At 63.7% G+C, this 25,375-nt stretch overlaps 9 protein-coding genes across 9 annotated transcripts in view; 4 read left to right on the forward strand and 5 right to left on the reverse strand.

The window, feature by feature from the left end:
- Positions 1-1,248, forward strand: part of MICPUCDRAFT_46487 (uncharacterized protein) — a gene marked incomplete at its 5' end in the record, with an annotated part of 3,055 nt that extends 1,807 nt beyond the window's left edge. Inside the window, one exon of the mRNA XM_003055824.1 lies at positions 475-1,248. Within this exon, the coding sequence (XP_003055870.1) occupies positions 475-1,143 (669 nt within the window). The 3' untranslated portion in view covers positions 1,144-1,248. The remainder of the gene's footprint in view (positions 1-474) is intronic.
- A 2,863-nt stretch (positions 1,249-4,111) lies between these two features.
- On the forward strand, positions 4,112-4,522 carry MICPUCDRAFT_55075 (uncharacterized protein; the record flags this gene model as incomplete). Its single annotated transcript, XM_003055825.1, has 1 exon — positions 4,112-4,522. The coding sequence occupies one exon, from the start codon at positions 4,112-4,114 to the stop codon at positions 4,520-4,522; it is 411 nt and encodes a 136-aa protein (XP_003055871.1).
- Positions 4,523-5,110: 588 nt separating this feature from the next.
- MICPUCDRAFT_38361 (uncharacterized protein) lies at positions 5,111-8,689 on the reverse strand (the record flags this gene model as incomplete). The annotated part of the gene is made up of 5 exons (XM_003056216.1): positions 5,111-6,321; positions 6,579-6,674; positions 6,818-7,019; positions 7,140-8,045; positions 8,189-8,689. The coding sequence occupies 5 exons, from the start codon at positions 8,687-8,689 to the stop codon at positions 5,111-5,113; spliced, it is 2,916 nt and encodes a 971-aa protein (XP_003056262.1).
- A 741-nt stretch (positions 8,690-9,430) lies between these two features.
- Positions 9,431-10,622, reverse strand: MICPUCDRAFT_55078 (uncharacterized protein; the record flags this gene model as incomplete). Its single annotated transcript, XM_003056217.1, has 2 exons — positions 9,431-9,950; positions 10,063-10,622. The coding sequence occupies 2 exons, from the start codon at positions 10,620-10,622 to the stop codon at positions 9,431-9,433; spliced, it is 1,080 nt and encodes a 359-aa protein (XP_003056263.1).
- Positions 10,623-10,934: 312 nt separating this feature from the next.
- MICPUCDRAFT_55079 (uncharacterized protein) lies at positions 10,935-12,243 on the reverse strand (the record flags this gene model as incomplete). Its single annotated transcript, XM_003056218.1, has 2 exons — positions 10,935-11,660; positions 11,809-12,243. 2 exons carry the CDS (start codon positions 12,241-12,243, stop codon positions 10,935-10,937), a joined length of 1,161 nt encoding a protein of 386 aa, XP_003056264.1.
- Positions 12,244-12,593: 350 nt separating this feature from the next.
- MICPUCDRAFT_55080 (uncharacterized protein) lies at positions 12,594-13,280 on the reverse strand (the record flags this gene model as incomplete). The annotated part of the gene is made up of 1 exon (XM_003056219.1): positions 12,594-13,280. One exon carries the CDS (start codon positions 13,278-13,280, stop codon positions 12,594-12,596), a length of 687 nt encoding a protein of 228 aa, XP_003056265.1.
- A 493-nt stretch (positions 13,281-13,773) lies between these two features.
- Positions 13,774-14,274, reverse strand: MICPUCDRAFT_55081 (uncharacterized protein; the record flags this gene model as incomplete). The annotated part of the gene is made up of 1 exon (XM_003056220.1): positions 13,774-14,274. One exon carries the CDS (start codon positions 14,272-14,274, stop codon positions 13,774-13,776), a length of 501 nt encoding a protein of 166 aa, XP_003056266.1.
- Positions 14,275-23,433: 9,159 nt separating this feature from the next.
- On the forward strand, positions 23,434-24,635 carry MICPUCDRAFT_55083 (uncharacterized protein; the record flags this gene model as incomplete). Its single annotated transcript, XM_003055826.1, has 2 exons — positions 23,434-24,090; positions 24,300-24,635. The coding sequence occupies 2 exons, from the start codon at positions 23,434-23,436 to the stop codon at positions 24,633-24,635; spliced, it is 993 nt and encodes a 330-aa protein (XP_003055872.1).
- Positions 24,636-24,726: 91 nt separating this feature from the next.
- On the forward strand, positions 24,727-25,280 carry MICPUCDRAFT_64070 (uncharacterized protein; the record flags this gene model as incomplete). The annotated part of the gene is made up of 1 exon (XM_003055827.1): positions 24,727-25,280. The coding sequence occupies exon 1, from the start codon at positions 24,729-24,731 to the stop codon at positions 25,278-25,280; it is 552 nt and encodes a 183-aa protein (XP_003055873.1). The 5' UTR covers positions 24,727-24,728.
- Between the last annotated feature and the right edge of the window lie 95 nt (positions 25,281-25,375).

Raw genomic sequence — 25,375 nt, forward strand, 5'->3', positions numbered from 1 at the left:
GCGTCTCTCGCGCGCTCGCGTCGCTCGAGCGCGAGCGCCGCGCCGCCGGCGGTTCGATCCCCGCCGCCGCCGCCGCCGCCGCCGTCGCGACGAGCTGCCGGGACCGCGCCGGACGAAGTCTCGCGCACGCGTGCGCGTGGCGCGGCGACGTCGACGGCGTCGACGCGCTGCGTCGCGTCGCCGGCGCCGCGTTCGCGACGCGCGACCGGGACGCGCACGGCGTCGCGCCGCTCGCGATCGCCGCGTGGCGAGGGCACGAGAAGGTCGTGGTGCGTATTCATATTCATCACACCTGTCCCCATACGACCGCGTCGGCGTTGTGAACGCGATTCCTTAAGGACTTTTTTTATCCCCCGGCGTTCGTCTCTCTCCGCCCGCTACCCCTCGCCGCCGCGACGTCGCAAAAAGTCAACTCCGACTGAAGACGCCTTTCAACTCCACCCCGACGTACGTCACGTCGCTTCGTACCCTCAGGACCTCCTGCTGACGCTCGGCGCGGACGTCAACGCGAGAGACGACTTCGGCGTCGCCGCGATACACAAGGCGGCGGGCCACGGGCGCGTCGCCGCGCTCGTTCGACTGCTCGGCGACGGCGCCGCGGATGTCGATCTGAAAGTCGGGGAGATCAGCGACGCGATACCGGCCGCGTACGGCGCGCGGTCGAGGGGACAGACGGCGCTGCACGTGGCGTGCGCCAAGGCGGCGGCGGCGGACGAAACGTCGGACAAAACGTCGGACAAAGTGTCATCAGACAAAGTGTCGGACAAAGTGTCGGACCCGCGGATCGTCGGCGCGCTTCTCAAGTACGGCGCCGACGTCGCCGCGAGGGACGACGCGGGGAACACGCCGGTGCACGACGCGTGCGCGGCGTGCGACGTGCGCGCGGTGAGGGCGATGATGTCGGTCGTCGCGAAGAGGGGAGGAGGAGGCGAACGCGGAGATGGCCGAAATCGAAACGCGCGCGCCGCGGCGACGGCAGAGAACGACGCCGGGGACGTCCCGGGGGCGTTGGTGCCGTTCCGTCGGCGCGGGTGCGACGCGCGCGCGATTTGGGACGCGCTGCGGGAGGGCGCGGCGAGCGGCGGCGGCGGCGGCGGCGGCGGCGGCGACGGCGACGGCGACGGCGACGCGAAAGCGAAGTGAAGCGGAACGGGGGGTATTCGTACTGTGGCGCGCGCGTGATGACGTTGGTTTTTTTTTTTTGGTCTCGACGTAGAGCTCAGCGTGTATTACAACGGCGCTGCGGTAGCGTTGTGTCGCCGCGTCCGGTGGTTCTGGACGACGGCGGCGTGGGAGGCTCGCCCGCGCGCCGTCTCTCCGGCGTCGAGTTTTTTCGTGCGCGTCGTATCGTATCGTATCGTATCGTATCGTATCATGTCGTGTCGTGTCGTCTGCTCGTGTCGCGCGTCTCAGACGGCGTCGAGCGCATCGGTTCGATCGTCGCGGCGCGAGCGGGTGGTCGCGCGGGCGCGGTGGCGCCGTTCTTCGTTCTTCGTTCGTGGTTCGTGGATCTTGGATCGCGGTTCGTGGGTCGCGGTGCTTCAGGTCCGTGCGCGGGCGCGGTGACCGCGAACGGGCAGTCGCGGCTTAGTCGCCTATGGGCACGAAGCAAGATCTTCGCAGAAGAGTTCGTAACTGCCGTGGATGCTGACCCAGACGGCACCAGTGCAACTGCCGGCCCCCTGAAATGGTGTGACCGCTCCGTTTGGCGTGTATTCAACCCAGCCGTTTCCGACCCCGGTGTTTCCGCAAGCCCACCCAGGTGAATCAACAGTGTCGCAACATGACGTGCACGAGACTGCGACGACGGGGACGCGCGGTCAGTGAATCGTCGCGCGGGGGGAAATCGCGTCGCGTCGCGGGTTTCAAAACGAAAAAAAACGCAGTCGCTCACCTCCAGCCTTGAGCGCTTCACTTTCCACGATCCTGCAACCAGTAGGTTGAGAAACCTGCGAGACGACAATGTCGGGTTAGATCGGTTCGAAAGATTCGCGGAGGGAGGCGTCGCATCGCGCGCGAACGAGCGCGGCGGCGCGGAGAAACGCACCAGTACGAGGGGCCCGATGACGACCGATCCATCTGCATCGGCTTGGACAGTGACCGTTCCGACCTCGAAGCCTTTGGTTTCGATGTTGTTCTGCGCCGCGCCGGAGCGAAGCGTGAGTGTGGTACCCCCTTCGAGAGGAACGAGGTTCTCCCAGCCCCAAGCGCCGCCCCCGCCGCCGCAATCAGCATTGTGACCCGGGACCGCCGCGGACGTCAAATCGCAGTTTGGTTTGGTATCCTTGGCGGGAGGTCCGTTGAGGTTTTTGTACGCGAACGTCTGAAGAGTCGTTTTATCGAGATCTGCGGTGTTATCGGGACAGGCGCCAGTCTCTGGCAGGTAGGCGAACGCGGTGTCGGGGTCTCCGCAGCTGACGCCGTCGGGCTCGCACGTACCCGCACTCGGTTCCAAACCGGGCACGCACACGTTGGGCGCGCAGCAGCAATCCGGATTGTTTTCCGGGTTGATGGTGCAGTCCACACCAGGGTCACATACGGCAGTCTCATCTTTGCACTGACCACCGTTGCCGTTGCAATCGTCGTCGACGCACTCGGGATCGCCGCAGCTGCGTCGAGGGTCGCGCGGCGAAGAAAATATAATAATCACGGCGGCGCGGCGCGGCGCGGCGGAGAAAGAAAACGAAAACGAAACAAAACGACGCGTCGCGGGCGCCTTACGTGTTGTAGATGCAGCACTTGAACTCGAGCAGGCACTCGAGCTGGGTCCGGGGCGTCGCGGGGCACTCGACCGTCAACAAATCGTCGTTGCACGTCGCGAGGTCATCCTTGCAGGTCTGCACGCAGCACTCGTGCTCGGTGCAGACGGTGCCGTCGGTCACCTTGCCGGAGGCGGTCGAGCGGCCGCCGGTCGAGCCGCCGCCGGTGATGGCGGCGCGCGACGCGGCGTCGCCGTCCGACGCGCGTCCCCCCGCGCCGCCGTTCGGGCGCGCGGCGGAGTTGGGCGGGCGCGACACGGCATTCCCCGCGTTGCCTGCGATCGCGGACGCGGCCGGGCGGGGATCAGTCGGGTCGCGCGCGGGCGCGTTCGTCCGCCGCGCCGCCGCCGCCGCCGCGGCGGCGGCTGAAAGAAAGCGAGCGACGCGCGACGACGCGACGCGGGGAAAAAAAGAAAGCGCAGCGCGAAAAAGCGCGCGCGCGATACGCGTCCGTATCGCGGACGCACGTGCGTCGGCGGCCGGGCGCTTCGCGTTGAGGAGGGCGCCCCCGCGCGGCGTCACGGTCGGCGTCGTCGCGCGCGGCGTCCCCTGCGCGTCCGCGAGTCCCGCGCACGCGGACAGCGCGAGGACGAGCGCGAGCGCGAGCGCGAGCGCGACGCGCGGGCGGTCGCCGTTGGCGTTATCGTCGTCGTTCGTCCTGAGGCGGCGCACGGGGCGGCGTCGCGCGCGCCGCCGAGGGCGGCGACGCGCGCGACGGTCGCGACGAGGACGGCGCGGATCATTCTCGCGCGGGCTGCGGACGGGAACGGTCGCGAGGGCGTCAGCGGCGGGCGAGCGCGCGCTCCGCGCGAGAGCGAGCGCGGGGTTTCTGTTCTGTTCGGAGACCTGCGCGCCTGTTCGGAGTGCGGGGGCGCGCGCGGGGACGGCGCGGCGGTCGCGGGGGTGTTCGCGCGGGACGCGGCGAACGCGGAGGCGCGCGGGGCGATACGCGGAGAACCGCGGGTGCGTCGACGTCGGGTGACGTCGGCGTGCGCGCGGAAGTGGCGGCGGCGGAGGCGGCTGACTCTCTCCGATACAGTACTGTCGTGGTTATTCTTGGATTTTCGGCGGCTTTTTCGCAGGCGCGGCGCGGCGCGCGATACGCAACGGTCATTGGGCACGAGCGCGGAAAACAGGGCACACGCCTCGACACCCTCTCGGGCGGCGGCGGCGGCGCGTCCGAGGAATCGTCGCAGGTCGCGCGGGGACGAAAAAACGAGCGCGCGCGTCCTGTCGTCCGAGGAAAACAGAACAGAACAGAACGAACTGAAACCGAAAGAGTCTGGTCGAGAACCAAAAAACAGAGCAGCGGGCGCGTCGTTCGACGACGACGACGCGCTGCCGACCTGACGATGGCGCGCACGCGAAGCGCCTCGAGCGCGTCGGCGAGCGAGGTCACGATGACGTACCGCCCCGCGGCCGCGCGCGAGGCGAGCGATCAGTCCTCCGCGCGCGTCACCGCCGCGTCCGCCTCGACGCGGTCGCGGCGGGATCGTAGCAGCGCGACGACGACGACGACGACGACGGACGGCGCCGACGATCGCGGCGGGATCGTCGCGGGGGGCCCGCGCGTCGCGCGCGAACGAGACGCGCGGATCATCGGGACGCCGCCCGTCCTCGGCGCGCTCGTCCTCTTCATCGTCGTCCTCGTCGTCGTCGCGCTGCTGTGCGTCGCGTCTCCGAGCGCGCGCGCGATGGAGGTGCGTTCTATCTCAAACTGGTCCCCATACGACCGCGTCGGCGTGGTGAACGCCGATCCTTAAGGACTTTGCCCGTCGTGTCTCTCCGTCCACCCCTCGCTTTCAATACCCACCCTCGGCGCCTTTCAACTTCAACCGACGCCTTTGAACTCCACCCCGACGTTCGCTCGTATAGAACGGCCCGGAGTCGACGATCTTCGCGAGGAGGCGGACGAAAGTTGGCACGCCGCCGACGAAAGTTGGCACGCTGCCGACGAAAGTTGGCACGCCCCCGCGCCCGCCCCCGCGCGGCGGCGACCGGTGCGCGCGCGAGGACGCGAGGGTTCTTCGCGCGGGCTCGAGCTGGGACGCGCGCGAGGACGCGCGGCTGCGGCGCGAGAGGAACGCGGGGTGGGATATCGCGCGGATGGCGTGCGAACACGGGCGGTCGCGCGGCGCGATTCGATCGCGGCTGCGGCTGCTCGACGGCGGCGGCGGCGGGAAGCGTTGACGCCGTGAGACTGGTTCCCATACGACCGCGTTCGCGATGTGAACGCCGTTTCTTAAGGACTCGGAGACGCGACGCACAGCAGCGCGTCCCCAGCTAGCTACAACGTTAAGGTAGTCATTAAAGTCAACTAATTCTTCTTCGCCTTCAAGTTCGCCCGCAGCTCAGTCATCCGCGACTGGAGCGCGTCTTTCTTCGCCGTCGTCGCCGTCGTCGCCGTCGTCGCCGTCGTCGCCGTCGTAGCCGTCGTCGCCGTCGTCGCCGTCGTCGCCGTCGTCGCCGTCTCCGTTTTCATCAGCCTGTTTCGACCCCAATCGCTTCAACAGCTTTTTCCGCGCCTCTTCGCGTTCGCCCTCGATGTTGCCCTCGATAACTTTCATCCTCTCGAGCGCCCTATGTGACTCCGCGACCATCTCGAGCAAATCGTCGTGCACGATGGTAGCGGTGTCGACGTCGGCGTCGTTCACCTCGACTCCGTGAAGCAACCGAAGGGTCGTCGCGTGCTGCACCTCCGCGGCCTCGATAGTTCTACGCATGCGCTCGCGCGACAAAGATGCAAAGTCCATCGCGACGTTGAGGTTCGCGTGCGCCCTCGCGGAGGTCATCGCTGCTTTCCAGCGCGTCTTCATCGTGGGATCGATCGGCACGAACGAATCGTCGTCGTTCCCTGAATCGGTATGTGGCGGCAGGAGATGCGGCGGCGGTGCCGGCGCGACTTTCGCGCTGGCGCCTCTCGGCGCGATGGCGGCGGCAGCCTTCAAGCCGTCCGCGTTGCGCTCGAGTAAAACGCCGCCGACGCGTTCGAGGTACGCTTCGTACCACGCGTTCAGCTCGAAATGCGGCGTGAACATTTTTCGCCAGGTGTTGTAGAACGTCTTGTAGAACGCTTTCCTTCCGACGATCACCAACGATAAGAGACCAAAGTTGACGAGCAAAAACGTCATCCCCCACGTCGTGATGTACGCACCCTCCTCCCCGGCGCCCATGTATCGATATATCAAAACGCCGTAGACGATGATGAGGTAGCAGCACACGAGCCAGTACAGCGCGAAGAGGCACCACGCGAGCTTCAACACGCGCGAGGAGCTCGTTTTAACTCTTCGAAGGTATTTCCTGCGCTCCGATCTCATATCATCTTGCGAGAACGTACGCGTCGCGCGACGCACCGCGTCTTTCTCTTGGGATGCGATCCAGCGAAGGACGACCTCCTTTTGCCGGCTTTTACCACCGGCGTCGTCGTCCACGTGTTCGCGATCTACACCTCCCTCCAACCGCGAAGTGTCATCTTTAAACGGCTTCGTCACGTGATGGCCGCCGAACGCGACCTCCTTGTCTTCGCCGATCTTCATATGATCCCACGGTTTCACGAAAGATTCTGAGGGCCATTCCATACAAAAAATGTTCATCGGTCAGTTGAAAGGGGACGCGATCAAATGTTGAAACCGGGCGATGGGTGAAATACGTTTGTATAGAACGCACCTGAGCCGTCGAAAAAATGGAAATCAACAGCTCTGCTCCGCCGCACAAATGGAGGCGCGTCCCGGTCCGTCGTCGCGACGTCGGCGCTTCGCGCGAGCGCCTCGATCTCGCCAATTATCTCCTCGACGGTACGGTACTTCCTTCGTGGCGCACCTCTGCACGTGGAGGACACCGCCTTCGACGTCGCGAGAGCGCTCTGGTACAACCCGCACATCTCGAGCGTACGCTTCACCGCGGCCCCGAACGTCCCTGCGTGGGTGAAGCGATCGGTCAGTCGAACGTCTTACCGGTCAAACGTTGAAAGGGAAGCGCGGGCGAAGAGTGACGACGGCAAAAGTCCTTAAGGATCGGCGTTCACCACGCGAACGGGGTCGTATGGGAGGCAGTCTCACCCCCGCGTTCGCTCGCCGCGGGCGCGCCCGATCCCGCGTTTGTGACGAACTCGTATAAGGATTCACACCACGAGGCTAAAACCTCCGCGGTGTTCATCCCCGCCTTCATCACGGATTCCTTGTAGTGCGGCGCGGAGACGCTGGCGCCGCCCAACGCGAACAGCGAGCTCAGGACGAAACGCGTCGGGAGCGACATGATCACCTGTTATATGCCGTTCCATACAATACAGTTCATCGGTCATCAGTTGAAAGGGACCCACGCGATCGATCAAATGTTGAAACCGGGCGATGGGTGAAAAACAAACTTTCGCAACAAACGCACCTGAATCCCGATCACCGCGAACGTGTGCCGGAGGTTGCCTCTCGCTGGGAACGCGTCGCACTTCCACTTCGGGGGGAGCAACCGTCTCGTCGCGCGCATCAACACGACGCACCCTTCCCCGGGATCGACGTTTATGCACGCGTCCATGATGTTCGGCGTGCACCCGAGCGCTTCGCGCACGGCGACGCAACACTGCGTCGCGCGGCTCGAATACATCCACACGCAGATGAGCAGTCCCATGAGGTAGATGGACGACTGCACGAAGAGGCGCTGCGCGCCCGTAAATTGCGCCGTCGCCGGCGCGAGAAACGCCCTGAAGAACATGTGCGCTTCGCAGTACGCGTGTACGATGAACTTCAAGAACGCCCACGCCGCGCGCGCGAAGAGCATCGGACGCGTGAGCCAGAACCAAATCGCCGCGAGGGCGACGACGACGATCGGACGCGTTTTTTTTTCGTCTTTTTTCTTCTCCGCCGCCTCCGCGATCCGCTGCTCGCGTAACCCTTCGATCGCGTCCGAATGCGACTCGCACCACGCCGTGACCGCAATTTTCGCCGCGTTTCTCCCGCGCAACACCGCGTCCGCCATCTCCGGGGACGTTCCCGCGAGGTTCTTCTGAACGAACGTCCACCCGTGCTGCGCGATGTCGTACGGCTCGAACGATTCGTCCCACGGGTTTACGACCCATCCCAACTCGTATATTTCGCACGCCGCCAACGCGAGCAGCGTGCACCACGTCCTCTCCACCCTCCTCCAACCGACATCGCGCGCGGCTTTCGCGAGCTCGAGTGGGACAGCGCGCGTTAACACCGCGGCGTCGTGATGGCTCTTCAGCGTCGGCGCGTCGCTACCCGTCGCGGGCATGGACGCGCACGCGGTGGGCGGGCCCGCGGCTTTCAACGCCGCCTGCGTGGGTGAAGCGATCGGTCAGTCGAACGTCTTACCGGTCAAACGTTGAAAGGAAAGCGCGGGTGAAGAGAGACGACGGGAAAAGTCCTTAAGGAACGGCGTGCACCACGCGAACGGGGTCGTATGGGAAGCAGTCTCACCGCGAGCGCGTCGGTGGGGGACCACCCGCCGTCTTTGCCTCGTAACGACACGATGTTCCACAGCATCGCGCGTCGCGTCCACCCGACCTTCTTCAGGTTGTTCGTCATCATCAGTTTGAACTCCTCCACGAGGGTCGGGAACGTGAGGCCGTCGGGGAGGTACCACGGGAGCTGCGCGGCGTCGTACTTCCGTCGACCGATTTCGTCGTGCGAGACGACGTTGTTCACGTCCAGGTAGGCGTACGCCATCGCGGTGCCGACGGCTCTACCGAAGGGCAGGACCGCGGTGATTTCGGTGTTATGTATGTTCCGGTCGTCGCGCCATTCCTTGAGTTTCTTTCGGCATTGCTCCATCGGGAACGCGATGAGGAATCGGACGTACGGGAGACCGCATGCTTTGCAAAACGTCTCGCCGTTTCGCGTCGCGACCGGAAGCGCCGCGGCGGTTATTTTCTCCGGCGGCGGCGGCGGACGACGACTCGAAAACCGACGCCACGTCATCCCGCCGCCTTCGCCTTCGCGTCGAGAGATCTTCCGGATCTTCGCGAACGTCATCGGAGCCGAATCCGGAGGCGCGTTCGAGCGACCCGCTCGCTTCTCGTTCATCGCGGTCACTCCCTCGTCGTCGCCGTCTCCTTTACGGCTGGTAAAAGTCCTCAAGGAACGGCGCGCGCCGCGCGAACGGGATCGTGCGAGAAGCTGTCTCGTCGTCGTCGTCGCCTCCTCCTCCGAAGCCGCGAACACACGCGGCGCCCAGCCGCGTCTTTGCTTCACGGGAACGAGTCCCGCGTCCCCCCTCGAGGAGCGACTCGGAGCCTCCTCCGAGATCTCGACAGCCTCGACGACGGCTCGGGCGGCGGCGGACTGTTTGCTCATACGCGCTTCTCGTTCGTCCCCGGGCCCTTCTATTTCTGTGCCATCTTCTTCTCTCGCGTCGCGGGTCGCCGCCCCCGCCGTTTGGTGAACGCGCGTTCCTCTCGCCTCCGACGACTCGAACGATTCGGCCGTCGACAGCTCGTAAAACGTTCGCCCTCCGCGCGCGTACACTTCGACGCCGACGCGACCGCCGCGCGTCACGACGTCGGCGCCGACGGCGTCGTCGATCTCCGCGTCCAACTCCGTCGTCGCGCGGTCCACAGCCTCTGGGTCCACCCCCGCGGCGACGAGTCGGTCCGTGGGCATCTTAAGGTCGTTCCATACGAAGCGACGACGTCATCAGGATCAGGGTGGAGTTCAAAGGCGTCAGAAGCGGAGTTGAAAGGCGTCGAGGTGCGTGCGTCGGGATTGAAACCCACCGGGGCATCCTGGGCTAAGAGAAAAAAAAACGCGCGCGCGCGGGAAAAGTCCTCGAGGAACGGCGATGGTATCGGCGCCGACGCGGTCGTATGGGCACCCGCGTATGGTGAGACGCGCCTTATCGCACGAGGGCAACCCCGCGATCGTTCGAGCGCCGCGTTTATACTCCTCCACGCGGCGTTCGACCGCGCGCGCGACGTCCGCCGCCGCGGCGTCGCCTTCGACGCCCTCGCGTTCGAGTTCGAGCATCCGCCTCCGCGTCTCCAACTTTGACGCCGCCGCCGCGTCGTAGTCGCCTTTGGCGTCGTGAGAAGCGAGAAGCGCGGCGGCGACGGCGTCTTCGTCGTTCGCGCGGTGCGTGGCGTTGAACATGAACTGCATCTCTTGGACGTCGATGTGCCACGTCCAAACGCGTTGGACGACGGCGAAACCCAAGTCGCGATTTTTCGCGGGGTCGACGAGACGTCTGATGAGGGCCATTCCAAAACAGTTCATCGGTCAGTTGAAAGGGGCCCACGCGATCAAAGGTTGAAACCGAGCGATGGGTGAAAAGTATATTTTTGTATAGCAGAACGCACCTGAGCAGCCTTCGCTTGCCGAGCGTCGCTCTCAAGTGAAGCGCGGACGCCAAGAGCAAGGACCCGAAGAACATCCCGCCGACGACGGCGAGAACGCGCCACGTGTTCAGAACGTCCCCGGTGGAAAGAGACGTGAGCTCGTCGAGGGAAACGGTGTCGATCTTGTACTCGGATACGGTCACGTCGGCGACACGATCGCACAGGCACGTCGCCGCCGCCGCGACGACGCAACCGCATCCTTCAAACGCTTGCGCGTCGTACCGCCAATAACAACCGAACGCGTTGTTTGGATCTTCCGCGACGCAGTTCTTGCCCGTCCACGACCGCATGCGCATCGCGCCGCCTCGAACCTCGCGCTCCTCGCACCCGTTCAAAAACGTCTCGGCGCCGTCAAGTTTCCACAGAAACGACGCGTGCGTTCGCGAGTAGTCGTACCCCGCGCTCTGAAACGCCGCGGTGTTCTCCGCCGCGCCTTCGATCCACGCCGCGCGCGCGCCGCGAGGGAGCGGGTTCGGTAGCGTCGCGCAGCCGTCGGTCTCGTACCTTGCGCGGCGTTCCATACGAGCGATGATATCGGGGTGGAGTTCAAAGGCGTCAGAAGCGGAGTTGAAAGGCGTCGAGGGAGGTGTGTCGGGATTGAAACCAGCGAGGTGTGATGGGCGGAGAGAAACGAACGCCGGGAAGTAAAGTCCTTAAGGATCGGCGTTCACCACGCGAACGCGGTCGTATGGGGACCAGTGTGAGATGGAACGCGCCTGCCCTTCGCGGCGTCGAAAAATCTGCACGCGTACTTGTCCCCGCCGCCTCTCGTCGGTCCGCGTCCTCCTCCTCCTGCGTGGGTGAAGCGATCGGTCAGTCGAACGTCTCACCGGTCAAACGTTGAAAGGGAAGCGCGGGTGAAGAGTGACGACGGGAAAAGTCCTTAAGGAACGGCGTTCACATCGCGAACGGGGTCGTATGGGAAGCAGTCTAGTCTCACCTCCAGCCGCGCACGTGTCCGCCCCGGGTCGCCCGCGGCGAACCGCGAGCTTCCACTCCACCGGCTTCGCGGGATCGCGTATCTCCACGTCCGCCGCGCCCGCGCCGACGGACGACACGACGAGCGACTCCGTCGCGGCGACGCGCGCGTGTCGCAAGATGATTTCGATGTCGCCGCCGACGCTCGCGACGTACAACGTCTCGGTCGCGCCGTTCAAGCCGTAGGACGAGCTCTGCTGATTCAACGCGTGCGGGTCGAAGTTCATCGACAGCAGTTTCATGTCCATCGTATCCCCGCCCCCGCCCTGAGCGCGCAGCACGTCGTTCGACACGTTGACCGTGGACGCGCCGGAGACGGAGGCGACGGCGCTATCCGTCCCGGTAGCCGCCGTCGCTGCGCGCCGCGCGTTGATTTCCATCTCCGGCGACACGACGCTGATCGTCGGCTCGCCCTCCACCGTGCGATCGAGACATCGCGCCATCATCGTCTTCGCCGCGTCCGTCGCCTTCGCGTACGTCAGCGCGGCGTTTTTATCCCCGTACCCCGGCACCGCGGGCGCGACCGCGGAAGACAGCGCGCCCAACGCGTTGACGCTCACCTCCTCGCTCATGGACAAATCCTGTAACGTCGGGGTGGAGTTGAAAGGCGTCAGAAGCGGAGTTGAAAGGCGTCGAGGTGTGTGCGTCGGGATTGAAAGCGAGGCGTGGGCGGAGAGAGACGAACGCCGGGAGATAAAGTCCTTAAGGATCGGCGTTCACCACGCGAACGCGGTCGTATGGGAACCAGTGTGAGACAGAACGCGCCTTATTCGCCTCCGCGTCCGCGAGCAACGTGTCCACGAGGTCGACGCCCTTACCGCGCGTCTCCGGCGTGGATTCGCACGGGTCCGAGAGGATTCGACGGGCCACGTCCGCGATGCCGGTCGCGAACGAGTCGGACGACGGCATCGTCTTCTTCGCGGACTCCGTGAGAATCATCATCCGACTTCTTTGTGTGGCTCGGTCCCGCATGTCCGACTGCGGCGCGCACGGGTCGTTAAACGGCGACGACGCGGAGACGGACGACGACTCGAGAAGCGCGCGGCCGCGTCGACGCCGGCGTCTCTGCGTTTCTTTGAAGTCGAGCATCTGATCGCACGCGTTCGCGATGTGCGACAGCGCGGTCTCGGACTCGCCGTTCAAAAACGCTGAGGGCCGTTCCATACAAAAAATGAATGTTCATCGGTCAGCGTTTTGAAAAGGGACGCAATCAAATGAATGTTGAAACCGATAGGTGGGTGAAAAACGTGTGTATAGAACGCACCTGACTCCGCCGCCGCGAGCTTCTCCGCGCTCGCATCGGTCACCGCGCGCTCCGACGGCAGCGTCGGCCATTCCACGACGACGTCGACGGATTTCGCGGGTGAGACCGCGCCGAGTTTATCCATCGCCTGCGCGGAAACGGTCACGACGTATCCGTGGTCTCTAGATCCCCCCGGCAGCGTGCCTTTCCACGTCTTCCGCGGGCTGCGGATACGGGCGATTCCGGGTTGGGATTCATGTTCATCGGTCAGTCAGTCGGAAGGCGTCTCGATCAAATGTTGAAACCGCTCGTACTGTACGTGTAGGGCTACTGGGACCTTAATAAATAAGGAATGCGATGGACGGGTGAAAAACATTTGCACGCGCAAATGCGCAGATGGGACGCGCCTGTAGTCTTGAAGCAAGCGCGATTGATACGCGGGCGCGCCCTTGACGAGCGCGGTGAAGCGTATCATCAGTGGCAAATGCCCGTCCGGGTCGAGCGATCCATCGCCGACGGCGATCGCGAACGTCGTCTGCGCGGCGACGCCCTTCACGGGAAGCGCGGCGACCATGCCCGCGACTGGCGAAACGTTCCGTCGCAAATCGATCGACGCCTTCGCTGCGCCGTTCGCGTCCGACACGTCGATAGCGAACGCGTACGAATACAGCGTGTCGCCGTCTCTACCGAGAGCGTGGGGGGCTAACACGAGCTTGGACGTCGTCGTGCTATCGATCGCGAGGAAGCCCGCGGCGTCGAGGTCGACGGTCACGGCCGACGCGATGTCGATCGCGCCGGCGGCCGTCAACTCGTACCTTTTCGCGTTGGAGTTGAAAGGCGTCAGAAGCGGAGTTGAAAGGCGTCGATGGCGGGGATCGAAAGCGAGGGATGGGCGGAGAGACACGCCGGGAAGAAAAGTCCTCAAGGATCGGCGTTCACCACGCCGACGCGGTCGCATGGGGACCAGTGTGAAACGAGAACGTACCTTTTCGCCGTCCACGCCATCGTCCTCGTCTCGCTCGAAGCGGAGGACGTCACCGTCGCGGACAGACGCGCGCGCGATCCCGCGTTCACGACTCCGCCCGGTATCGGCGCGATCGAGACGCTCGGCGAGTTCGCCGCGCCGTTCACGACGTGGACGTACCGCGTCGCCGTCGCGGATCTGACCCCCTTCGACACGGTGACTCGGAAGGCGTAGTACCCCTCGTCCGGGGGCGCGAAGTTCGACCACGCCGCGGCGCCGTGACTCCCGCACGGCGTTCCCCCGATCGTGTTCCCCGATGCGTCGGTTTTGATACACTCCCACTGGTACGACCACGGGTTGCTCTCTTCGTCGGGGTCGATGGATTTCGACGCGTCTAGCGTGAACGCGACGCCGAGCGCGAAGACGACGCCGTCGGGGACTAAGGGTCGTTCCATACAAAGCGACGTCGGGGTGGAGTTGAAAGGCGTCAATTGGCGTTGAAAGGCGTCGCGGTCGGGGATTGAAAGCGAGGGCCCAGGCGCAGAGAAACGCCGGGAAAAGTCCTTAAGGATCGGCGTTCACCACGCGAACGCGGTCGTATGGGGACCAGTGTATAGAACGCACCTAACGACCCGCCCTCGACGACGGGCTCGAGCGGGGACGCCTTCACGAATAAGATCACGTTCACGGACGCGGCGACCGCTGGGTTGCCTTTGTTGAACGTGTCGAAGCGAATCGCGTACGTCCTTCCCTCGGGCAAGGTTCGCGGCGGCAGAAAGAGCTGCCGCGTGTTTGATTTCGTCGTCGACTCTTCGAGCGCGATTTGACTTCCGTCGCTCGTGTCGACGATTCTCCACAGAAATCCGTACCCTTGGTCGTTCGTGCACGTCGGGTCCATGTACACGATGTTCGTGACGATCTTATTCTGCAACCCTCTCGCGATCGTGCCGCTCTCTACGGTAGAGACGCCCGTGATGCTCGCGGACATCGTGCACAGCTGTACGAGCGAATGTCGGGGTGGAGTTGAAAGGCGTCAGATGGAGTTGAAAGGCGTCGAGGGCGGGGATTGAAAGCGAGGGGTGGGCGGAGAGAGACGACGGCAAAATTCCTTAAGGATCGGCGTTCACCACGCGAACGCGGTCGTATGGGGACCAGTGTATAGAACGCGCCGTGCACGTTTGGCCGTCGCCTTTCATGCCTTGCGGGCACTTCCCCCCGCACTCGCCGCCAACGCACGCATCAACACACGTGTAGCTGACGCCAGGAGGTGCGTCGGGCGTGCACGTCGTGCCGGCGGAACACGGAGAGGAAGCGCACGCGTCGTCTCGCGCGCATTTCCCACTCGCGAGGGAATAATATCCGCTGGGACAGACTCCGCACTGGGCGTTACCGTTCGTCGCGTCGTCGTCGGGATCCGAGCACGTCGTGAGAGGGTCGCACCCTCCGTAGTTCACGAAGCATTCGCCCCCGCTGGTGCTCGCCCCGCACACGCGACCTCCCTCCGTGTTCACGCACGCGACGGAGTCGCCGCACCCGCCGTTGTCCTCCGAGCATTCGTTCACGTCCGCGCATCCGTTCGCGGGCGCTGTAATGTCGGGGTGGAGTTGAAAGGCGTCAGTTGGAGTTGAAAGGCGTCGAGGTCGGGGATTGAAAGCGAGGCGTGAGCGGAGAGACACGCAGGGCAAATTCCTTAAGGATCGGCGTTCACCACGCCGACGCGGTCGTATGGGGACCAGTGTATGTCCTCGCGCGATAAACCACGCACCGGTGTCGCTCGCCGGCGAGGAGACGACGCCGTTTCCAGAGTACCCTTGCGGGCACGCGCCGCAGTGGACGACACCGCCGACGCCGGGCGTGCACGACACGATATCGGAACAGCCGCCGTTGTTGGCTTTGCACGCGTCGTCCTCCGGCGCGACGTCTTCTCCGGCGAGGATGGTGGTCGCCGTATCGATCACGTCCCTGGCACACACTACGATAATGTCTGATGTCATATCGAGATCGGAAGAAGTTATCGGGATCGTCCGACGTCCTACATCTGCACCGCTCGCGCCGTCGTAGAAATGGTTGACACGCTCACAATAGTCGAACGTACCCTGAGTTGTTCTCCTTTCCTGCGCAGATTCACCCGGTCTCGGGCACGGCGACATACCGACGTTGGACTGACATTTACCCTCACGCCAAACGCACCAATTTGGTCCATCGAAATTAGGACTTCTTACACTTAACGCATTGCACTTGGCCTCGTCGTCGTTGTACGTTCCGCACACCCTCTCACAACCCACTAATTGTGGGATATCGCACGGGCACAACGAGGTTATTGATATCGTCGAGGGGTCGGATTTCAGTACGCCGGCCGAGTTTTTATCCTCGCCGCCGCTGATCATGTGCCCGTTGGCTTGCTCGAGCAGAGGTGCGTAAATTTCTGTGAGCAGCGGGTTTCCCACGACCATAACCCCGCCTTTAACTTTGGTCCACGCGGGGAAGCTGAATTTCGAGAGGACATCGTTGAAACGCACTTCGATGCCGTGCGCGGCGGAGTCGCCGCTCCCAACGGTCATCAACTTGTCCGTGGCGAACGAAGTCAACTCGTCGTTTTCGCGCACGTGCAAGAACTCGCGGATCGATACGACGTTCGAAAAGTCCACGCTCACGAGCGCGTCCGCGTCGAGCAACTCCACGCGACCGTTAAAGGTCACGACACTGGAAAAGTCGAGTGTTTGCACGGTGCCTCCGTAGACGTAGACGTTGTCATCGATGGTCTCGTCCGTGTCGCTGTAATCGCCGCACGTGTGCCACTTCGTCGCCGGCTGCAAGTTACTGGGCTTGCACGTCGCAACGCGACACGTACACAAGCTGTTGTGGTACCTCGGTATTCGACCGGGCGTGCGGCGATTTATCGCTTCGTAACCCAGGTTCACGTACTTGGTGTATTGGGTGGCGTCCGTGGCCAGCGTGCTGTAGTCGTCTGTCGTGCCATCCCCAAGTTGCCCCCTATCGTTATGGCCCCAGCATCTGATGGTGTAATAATCTGCGAGTATAGCGCACGTGTGAACTTCGCCGTTTACCAGGTACATCACCTTCTGGTCCGTCTCGTACAAATCCGCTTCCTCCGTCGACCACGTGTCGGCGGACGCCCAAGGTCCGCCGCTGATCGTCAAATCGACAATGCTCGCGGCCAGAGTCGCGTCGTCCGTGCTTTTTAACAATTTCAAGTCGACCTCCTGTGGCAAAAATGAAAACGCTGTGGTGGTGGCGATCCCGAGCTGTCCTTCATTGTTGTCACCCCAACACTTGACCGTCTCCGATTCTTTCTCGATGGCACAGAAATGTCTCGCGCTCGCCGTGCCCAAGGACAAACTTTTCGCCTTCAAGCTTGAAGTCACGCAATTGACCTGCCCCGAGGTACAACCCACCGACACTCCCGGTGAAGATACGTCATCCGTAGCACCGTTGCCCAGTCGTCCATGAAGCCCCTTTCCCCAGCACATCACCTCGGTGTTATCGAGAAGTGCGCAATTGGATTCGTATCCGGCGACGATTTGAACCGCGTGACGACCACCGCCAAAGTTCACGTCATCGCGGCTCAGTACATACCCGGAAGTATGAGGGCCTAATTGATGACCATGACCGAGTTGCCCACGATTATTGCTCCCCCAGCACCTCACGACTGGATTCCCGTCGTCTGAGGGTGATAAAATCGCGCACGTGTGCGACCACCCGAGCGAGACGCTCACAGGCTTGTACGTGACTACCGACTGTGAAAGCCTGCGGCCCACGCTAACTTGTGGTGCATTAAAGATAATTTTAGCCGTCGGAACATCGATGGAGTTAGCAGTACTCGCGGGGTCGGCTTGCCCGTCGTTATTCTTTCCCCAGCAATACAATTCATCACCCGTCGTGATCGCGCACGAGTGCTTGGCTCCGGCGACAACCTCCTTCGCCAAGAAAGGGCCTTTTGTTGCATCTGCAAATTTCACGTACGGATAGCTGTTCCCAACACCAGCGTGCCCATTCCAGTTGCAATCGGAACCACAGCCGAGTCGATTACCTGTAGGGGTCTGTCTCCCCCAACACTTCACCCGGTCGTTGCTGAGGACGGCGCACGAGTGCTCGTATCCGACGGAGACGCTCTTGACGGTGAGGATCGGTCCGCCGTCTGTGCCGTCCACGGTGCCGAAGTCGCAAGTGCCGTCGGGGCCTCCTGAACCTAGCAGTTTTCCGGACCCGGCTTCACCCCAGCACGCCGCCCTGCCGTCGTCGAGCACGACGCACGTGTGCTGCAATCCCGCGCCCATGTACTGATGTTTTTCGAGCCCAGCCCCGACGGGAGGGACCGCTCCCGCGAGGACGAGGACGCACGTCGCGAGGACGAGGGCGCGCGCGACGAGCGAGCGGCGCCAAACTGGTTCCCATACGACCCCGTTCGCGTGGTGAACGCCGATCCTTAAGGACTTTCTCTCCGGCGCGTCCCGACCGACTGACCGACTCGAGCGGCGCGGGGGCGACGCGCGCGAGGACTTCTTCGACGCGAACGACGCGATGGATTCGTCGTGCGCCGTTCGACGCGTCCTCGCGGCGGCGCGCGTTGGGGGCGCCGAACGCTCGCGGTGCGTCGCGCCGCCGCGTGTTTCCTGCTGCCGCGCGTCTCCTCGAGGGGGGTGATCTCCTCCGCGCGTCGCCTCCGCGCGTCGCGCGTCGTCGGAGGACATGAGGCGCGGATATCGAGCGCTCGCGCGTCGAGACCCGCGCGCGCGACGCGTGCGCTCGCTCGCCGCCGCGGGGAAGCGCGGCGACGAGTGCGCGAGCGGAGACAGGAGTCTACGATTGGGGTGTTTGACGTCACATCGAACGGTATCAAGGGTGCATATGGTACAACGTCAACTCGTTTTTCGTTCGCACAACTACATCGCGACACAGCGCCTCGCGCGCATGTTACGCGATAATATTGACGGTAAGCGACCCAATATTATGCAATAAATCGATCTATATCATTGTCAAGAGAAACTTTCTCTGTGATTCTGCCGCGCGATATCACCTTCCGCCGCCGGCGCGCGCGTCGTCGACAGATGACCCGATGACCCACCTTTCGCGCGTTTTTCGAACGGAAACGCGACAGCACGTTTTTGGCAAAAAGTGACCACTGGCCTTTTCAAGCGCCGATTACATCGTGTTCTTGACAGTAAGCGACGTCATATTCTTACTTATATTGATGATATACATCACGAAGATCACTTCTTCCCACTATGATAAAGTCATTCACGACCTTCCGACGACGCCGTGGTCGCACAAACACGCGGACCCTGACGTCTGCCGAAAAATATTTCCCTGCGGAAAGGAGAAATTTTTTCACCTGAAAAATGCGAACGGGTCCGGGAGGTCTCGGTTTTTTTGCCCCATCCGCGGGTTGGCGAGGAGCGCCGTGCGGCATCGAGATTCATCGCTGGGCTACCCGCGCTCGCGCAGCATCACCCTGTGCCATATATCATGCATCACCGCCCTCGATGACGCCAGAAGTGCTACGTGGCCCCCGCGCGAGGCGCTGTGTCGCGATGTAGATGTGTCAACGAAATCGACCTGACGTTGTACCATATGCACCCTTGATAAACGGACAAGATCTGATCACTGCTCGCCCGCGTCTACAGGGTACAGTACACGTACAGTACGTCTTTTCGCGCTCGCGCGAAAAGTCGCGGTTTCAAAGTCGCGGTTTTGGGGGCTGAGGGCTACGAAGGTACGAAAGTACGAAAGTACGAAAGTACGTTTTTGCAATCTGTAGGCGTATTCAGTCTAAATTTCGTACTTTCTTTCTGAAATCGTGAATTACACCACCATGACCTTAAAGTCGCGGTTTAAAGTCGCGGTTTTGGGGGCTGAGGGCTACAAGATCACGGCACGCGTAGTGTACAGTACGTGTACACATCACGTGCACGTGTACACAGTCAGGCACGCTACTCGGCCGTGTGTCCGAACGAGACAATAATCATTCGTCGCGTCGATCTGCGCGCGCGCGCGACTCGCGGGCACGACGCGCGTCGAAGTGGGAAGACGCGCGACCGAAGGCCGCTCCCACCGGGGCTCGCGCGCATGCGCGCGCGCCGCGCCCTCCTCGTCGCGGTCGCGATCGCGATCCTCGCGCTCGCGCGCTGCGGCGCGTCGGCGAGCGACGCGCGAGCCCCCGACGCCGTCGCAGACGTCGCAGACGTCGCGCACCGCGCGTCCGCCGCCGCCGCCGCCGCCGCCGCGTCCGCGCGCGACGACGACGACCGTCTCCCTCTCGCGCGACGACGACGACGACGACGACAGCGAGCCCCCGCGCGCGCGCTCCTCCAGGTGAACAACCCCGCGGTCGCGACCTACTGCGACTACGCGACGGCGAACTGGAGGTGCGTTCCGCTGGTTCATATTTGCACCGGTTCCCATACGACGGCGTTCGCGTGGTGAAAGCCGATCCTTAAGGACTTTTCGTTCGCGCGGCACACCAGACGTCCCCCCGTCTCACGCCCGTTCCTCCCTCGCCGCGACGTCACGTCAACACGTCGACATCGCGTGATGAGTCCCCTCACGACTGACCGCGATACGTTCCATCGACCGCGATACGGAGGTGCGCCGCGCTCGCCGTGACCGACGACTGCGCCGCGGAGAAGTGCTGCGTCGCGAGGTGCGATTTCATCACACTGGTTCCCATACGACCGCGTCCGCGCGGTGAACGCCGATCCTTAAGGACTTTATCTCCCGGCGTCTCTCTCCGCCTACCCCTCGCTTTCAAACCCGACACGCCTCGGCGCCTTTCAACTCCTCCATCTGACGCCTTTCAACTCCACCCCGACGTTCGCTCGTATGGGCAATGACCCTCAGCGCGAACTGCCTCTGGCACAACGGGACGACGTGCGCGGTGGACCACGGGCTCGTCGTCGACGCGATGTTGGAGGCGCCAGGTGAGACCACCGCCCGCTCCCCACACGACCGCGTTCGCGTCGCTGGTTCATATTTACACTGGTCCCCATACGACGGCGTTCGCGTGGTGAACGCCGATCCTTAAGGACTTTTCATTCCCGGCGCGCGTTTCGTTTCTCTCCGCCCAGGGTGGGTCCCTCGGGTTCAACCCGCGCTCCGCTCCGTTTCATCGCGCGACGCGCGACCGACCGACTGACCGACCGACCGACCGACTGACCGACGTTCGTTGCGACCGACCGACCGACCGACCGAACGCCTCAGAGTTCCAAGAGGTGAAGCTCAAAGAGTTATTGTGCGCGCGCGACGGCGCGGACGAGGCGCGTCCCACACGCCGGTCCCCCCCATACGACCTGCGTTCGCGCGGCGCGACGCCGTTTCTCGACGCGCGCGCGACGACTTCGCCGGCGCGCGTTTCTCTCCGCCCGCCGTCGCTGTCGTCGATCCCGACGCCCCGAGACGCCTTTCAACTCCGTCCGCCGCGCCCCCGAACTCCGCCTGCCTCGACGTCTGTCTGTCTGTCGCGAACACACGCGGATCCATCATCGAATTATGATTCGCTACACGTCGCCACGTCACCGAATGCGATCTCGAACTGACCAATCAATCGCCGATCGACGCGGAAATCACGTCGTACAGAACGGCCCCGACGCGGCGACGTGCGACTCCCCCGAGCTCCCCGGGTGCGCGTGGAAGCCCGAGCGCGTGCTCCCCGACGGCGCGGGGGTCGTCCCGGCGCGGTGCGCGCACGACGCGCTCTGGTTCATGTACGCCGAGGGAAGGTGCGTGGATACGCGAGGACGTCCTCCGTCGCGAACTCTGACTCCCTCCTCGGGCCGCGCCGCCTCGGTTGAAAGGTTTCGGTTTCGGTTTCGGTTTCGGTTTCGGTTTCGGTTTCGGTTTCGGTTTCGGTTTCGGTTTCGGTTTCGGTTTCGGTTTCGATTTCGGTTTCGGTTTCGGTTTCGATTTGAACGAGAGTCGACCGACCGCGAAGCCCATCGACTGACCGACGCGTCGCGCGCCCGTGCCGTCCCCCTCCCACCGCCCACCCCCCACCTTCGACGACTACTGAAGTATGTGCACGAGATGCGAGGACGCGACGGGCGGCGAACGTTGCGACGGGAAGCCGGCGTGCGATTCGAAGTCGAAGTGTTGGGGCGTCGGAGCCGCGCTGGCGCGGATGTTCGAGGCGCGTTCTATACACTGGTCCCCATACGACCGCGTCGGCGTGGTGAACGCCGATCCTTGAGGACTTTTGCCGGCGCATCTCTCCGCCCAGGGTCCCTCGCTTTCAATCCACGCCCTCGACGCCTTTCAACTCCACCTGACGCCTTTGAACTCCACCCCGACGTTCGCTCGATTCAGGCGCGCGGCGACGCGGTCGACGACGTCGTGGCCGCGGCGACGCGGTCGGGCGCGCCGCCGACCGCGGAGTTCGTTCGCGCGCTGAGGCGGGAGGTGTCGACGTCGGGGAGCGCGGCGGCGGGGGGGGTCGGGGGGGGACGGTTTTGGTGAGCAGACCGCGTCGCGCGCTTTTCCCGGAGAGACGCGCGGAGAGGAAGTTTCTCCTCTCTTCTCTTCTCTTCGCCCGCCGCGCTTCCCTTTCAACGTACCGCACGTTCGACCGGTACGACGTTTCGTTTCACTGACTGACGCACGCGCACCCGCGCCCGCGATCGCTCCGCCCGTCGTACAGGACCGCGATCGCGGCGTCGCTCGCCGTCGCGGCGCTGACATATCCTTAAGGATAACAGCGAATCTGCTGACGCGCTGATGTCTTCTCATCACCCCGCGCGGAAGAAAGTTTCTTCCGGTCAAGCGTTTTTAAACCGTCGATTTTTGAGTTAATTGTCTTCCGCGCGGTTTACAGTGTACACGTACGTGTACACTAGTGTACAGTACTGTAGTCCGATAGTCCGAGAGTCAAAACTTCCAGAAAACTTCCAGAAAACAAAACTTCGACCTAAAACTTCGTTCGTCAGCAAAACGTCGACTCGAGTCGTCCGAGGGAGCGCCCGAAACGTCGCGTCCTCGCCACACGTCGCCAGCGCCCCCAGCTCGCGAGCCAAGACCTTCGAACGCCACAGCAGCCGTCGTCGACCCGCTTCATCCGATCCCGGCGGCCCGGTTCCTCCCCGCGCGCCGCGGACCGATCGACAGATGTCGCCGTTCGCGTCCCCGCGCTGCATCAGGCGCGTTCTATACACTGGTCCCCATACGACCGCGTCGGCGTGGTGAACGCCGATCCTTCAGGACTTTTGCCGTCGTCTCTCTCCGCCCACCCCACGCTTTCAATACCCGCCCTCGACGCCTTTCAACTCCATCTGACGCCTTTGAACTCCACCCCGACGTTCGCTCGTATGGAACGGCCCTCAGACCCTCCAACGCGGCGACGACAGCGATCGTCGTCCTCCTCGCGACGACGTCCGCGTTCGCGGTCCTCCGCGGCCCCGCGGGCGCGCCGACGCGCTTTCGGACGACGGGAACGGGAACGTCGTCGTCGTCGTCGACCGCGGCGCCGGGCGGGGCGCGTCTCGAGACCCAGGACGTGCGCGCGATCGTTCGCGCGACGCTCGAAGAGATCGACGCGACGAAGGTGCGTTCTATACACTGGTTCCCATACGACCGCGTCGGCGTGGTGAACGCCGTTCCTTAAGGACTTTTGCCGGCGTCTCTCTCCGCCCACCCCTCGCTTTCAATCCCCGACCGCGATGCCTTTCAACTCCATCTGACGCCTTTCAACGATCCGAACGAGACGAAGGCGAACGCGGCCGCGCCCCCCCCCCCCCGCCGCCGCCGCCGCCGCCGCCGCCGCCGACGACGAAGGCGCCCGCGAATGCCAACGCCGTCGCCGCGACGCCCGCCGACGCCGCGACGGGGGGCGATTTCGACGCGTCGCTGACGCGCGTCAAGGACGCGCTCGACGCGCGTCTCTCCGACGTCGGCGTCGGCGTCGTCTGAGGCGCGTCCCATACACTGGTCCCCATACGACCGCGTTGGCGTGGTGAACGCCGATCCTTAAGGACTTTTCCACCCGGCGTTTCTCTCCGCCCGCCCCTCGGTTTCAATCCCCGCCCTCGACGCCTTTCAACTCCGTCTGACGCCTTTGAACTCCACCCCGACATTCGCCCCGCCGGGCGTCGGCTCCGTCGCGGAGAAGCGCGCGCTGGCCGTCCCGAGGAACGACGAGTTCATGAGCGCCTCGGTGTTGCAGGGCGGCCAAGTGTGGGACGAAGACGTCCTCAAGGCGCTGCTCGACGTCGTCGAGGAAGGCTCCGCGGCGATCGACGTCGGCGCGAATTACGGAAGGCGCGTCCTCACGGCACTCTCTCTCGACCGCTCGTTCCGTATCCTTTCCTTTGTACACGTGTCATCTCCACACTGCACAATACCTGACACGTGTCGCCCATCCCGCCCGCTCATCGCCGCGCGCAGTTACTCGGTGTTTTTCTCCGACAAAGTGGGCCCCACCGGCCGCGTGTACGCCTTCGAGCCCCAGCCGTTCATTCACTCGGTGTTGAATTTCAACCTCGTCTTAAACGACGCGTCTAAAAACGTCCAGACTTTCCGCGGCGTCCTCGGTCACGCCGAGACGACGACGCACATGTCCGACGTTCTCAGCGACGGCTCCAAGAAGGGCGCGTCGTTCGCGGCGACCGCGGCGAAGGGCGAGCCGGTGAATTACGGAGGCAGGCAGATCGGCCAGGGCGGCGAGGAGGTTCCGATGCGGACCCTGGACTCGTTCCGCATCGCGTGTCCGATATCGATGCTGAAAGTGGACGCCGAGGGCGCGGAACATCTGGTGTTTTACGGCGCGCGGGAGACAATCAGGCGCGTCCTCCTCACACTGGTCCCCGTACGACCCCGTTGGCGCGGTGAACGCCGATCCTTAAGGACTTTATCTCCCGGCGATTCTCTCCGCCCACCACCCCTCGGTTTCAATCCCGACGCGCCGCGATGCCTTTCAACTCCTCCAACTGACGCCTTTCAACTCCACCCCGACGTCGCTTCGTATGGGCAATTACCCTCAGACGATGCGCGCCGACGATATTTTACGAGTCCAACTACCAGACGCTCTCCGAGGAGACGACGACGACGTTGAAGGTCCCGCCCGAGGCGAAAACCTTCGACGTCGCCGCGTGGGCGACGGGCGAGCTCGGATACGCGAAGGACGAGGTGAAACGCGTTGGCGGCACTGTGGACTTTGTCCTCAGGCCGCCCGCGCGGAGGAAGAACGCGAGAAACGCGACGGCGACGGCGGCGACGACGACGAGCGCGGCGGCGGCGATGACGACGACGAGCGCGGCGGCGGCGGCGAATGCGAGCGCGGACGCGTCGAACGTGAGCGGCGACGTCGTCGACGAGGCGGGCGAGTTGGCGCGCGCACCGCGATAACCTTAGTGTGATTTGACGTGTTGTTGTTTGTCGTCGTGTTCGTGTCGTCTACAACATGCGTGTTGTATACGTAGCAGAAGTTGATTGTTATCGATGGCACGACGTTTTCACAGAACAAGTCGCGCGACGGATCTCTTCTTCTTCTCTTCTTCTATTTTACTCTCGAAACGCGGAGCGAAGGTAATACGTCCCGTCCCGCCTCGTGATCTTCTCGAACCCGCGATCGAACCGCGCGTCGCACCCGTCGCGCACGCGCTTCCTCTCGCTCGCGTCGTAGTAGCGGCACGCGTCGTCGTCGTCGTCCGAGGCGCGCCGCCGGGCCGCCGCCGCCGCCGCGCGGACGCGATCAGTCGCCAAACGTTTCCCGGCGTCGCGCGCCTTCGCCCCGGCGACGCGCACGGCCGCGTTCAGCGCGCCGCTGCCGGCGGCGATCTCGCCGCGGAACGTCGCGACGACGTCGTCCCCTTGCGCGTCCGCGATGGCGTCGAACAGACGCGCGGCGCACCACGGCGGGAGCGGGCCGCCGCCGTCTCTCGACGCGTCGAATTCCGCGGTGTACACCGTCCTCGTTCTGGGCGGGGCGAAAATCGGGGTGGAGTTCAAAGGCGTCAGACGGAGTTGAAAGGCGCCGAGGGCGGGGATTGAAAGCGAGGGATGAGCGGAGAGAAACGCCGGGTGGAAAAGTACTTAAGGATCGGCGTTCACCTCGCGAACGGGGTCGTATGGGGACCAGTGTATGG

Source organism: Micromonas pusilla (genome assembly GCF_000151265.4).
Source record: "Micromonas pusilla CCMP1545 genomic scaffold MICPUCscaffold_2, whole genome shotgun sequence".
Lineage (NCBI taxonomy): Eukaryota > Viridiplantae > Chlorophyta > Mamiellophyceae > Mamiellales > Mamiellaceae > Micromonas > Micromonas pusilla.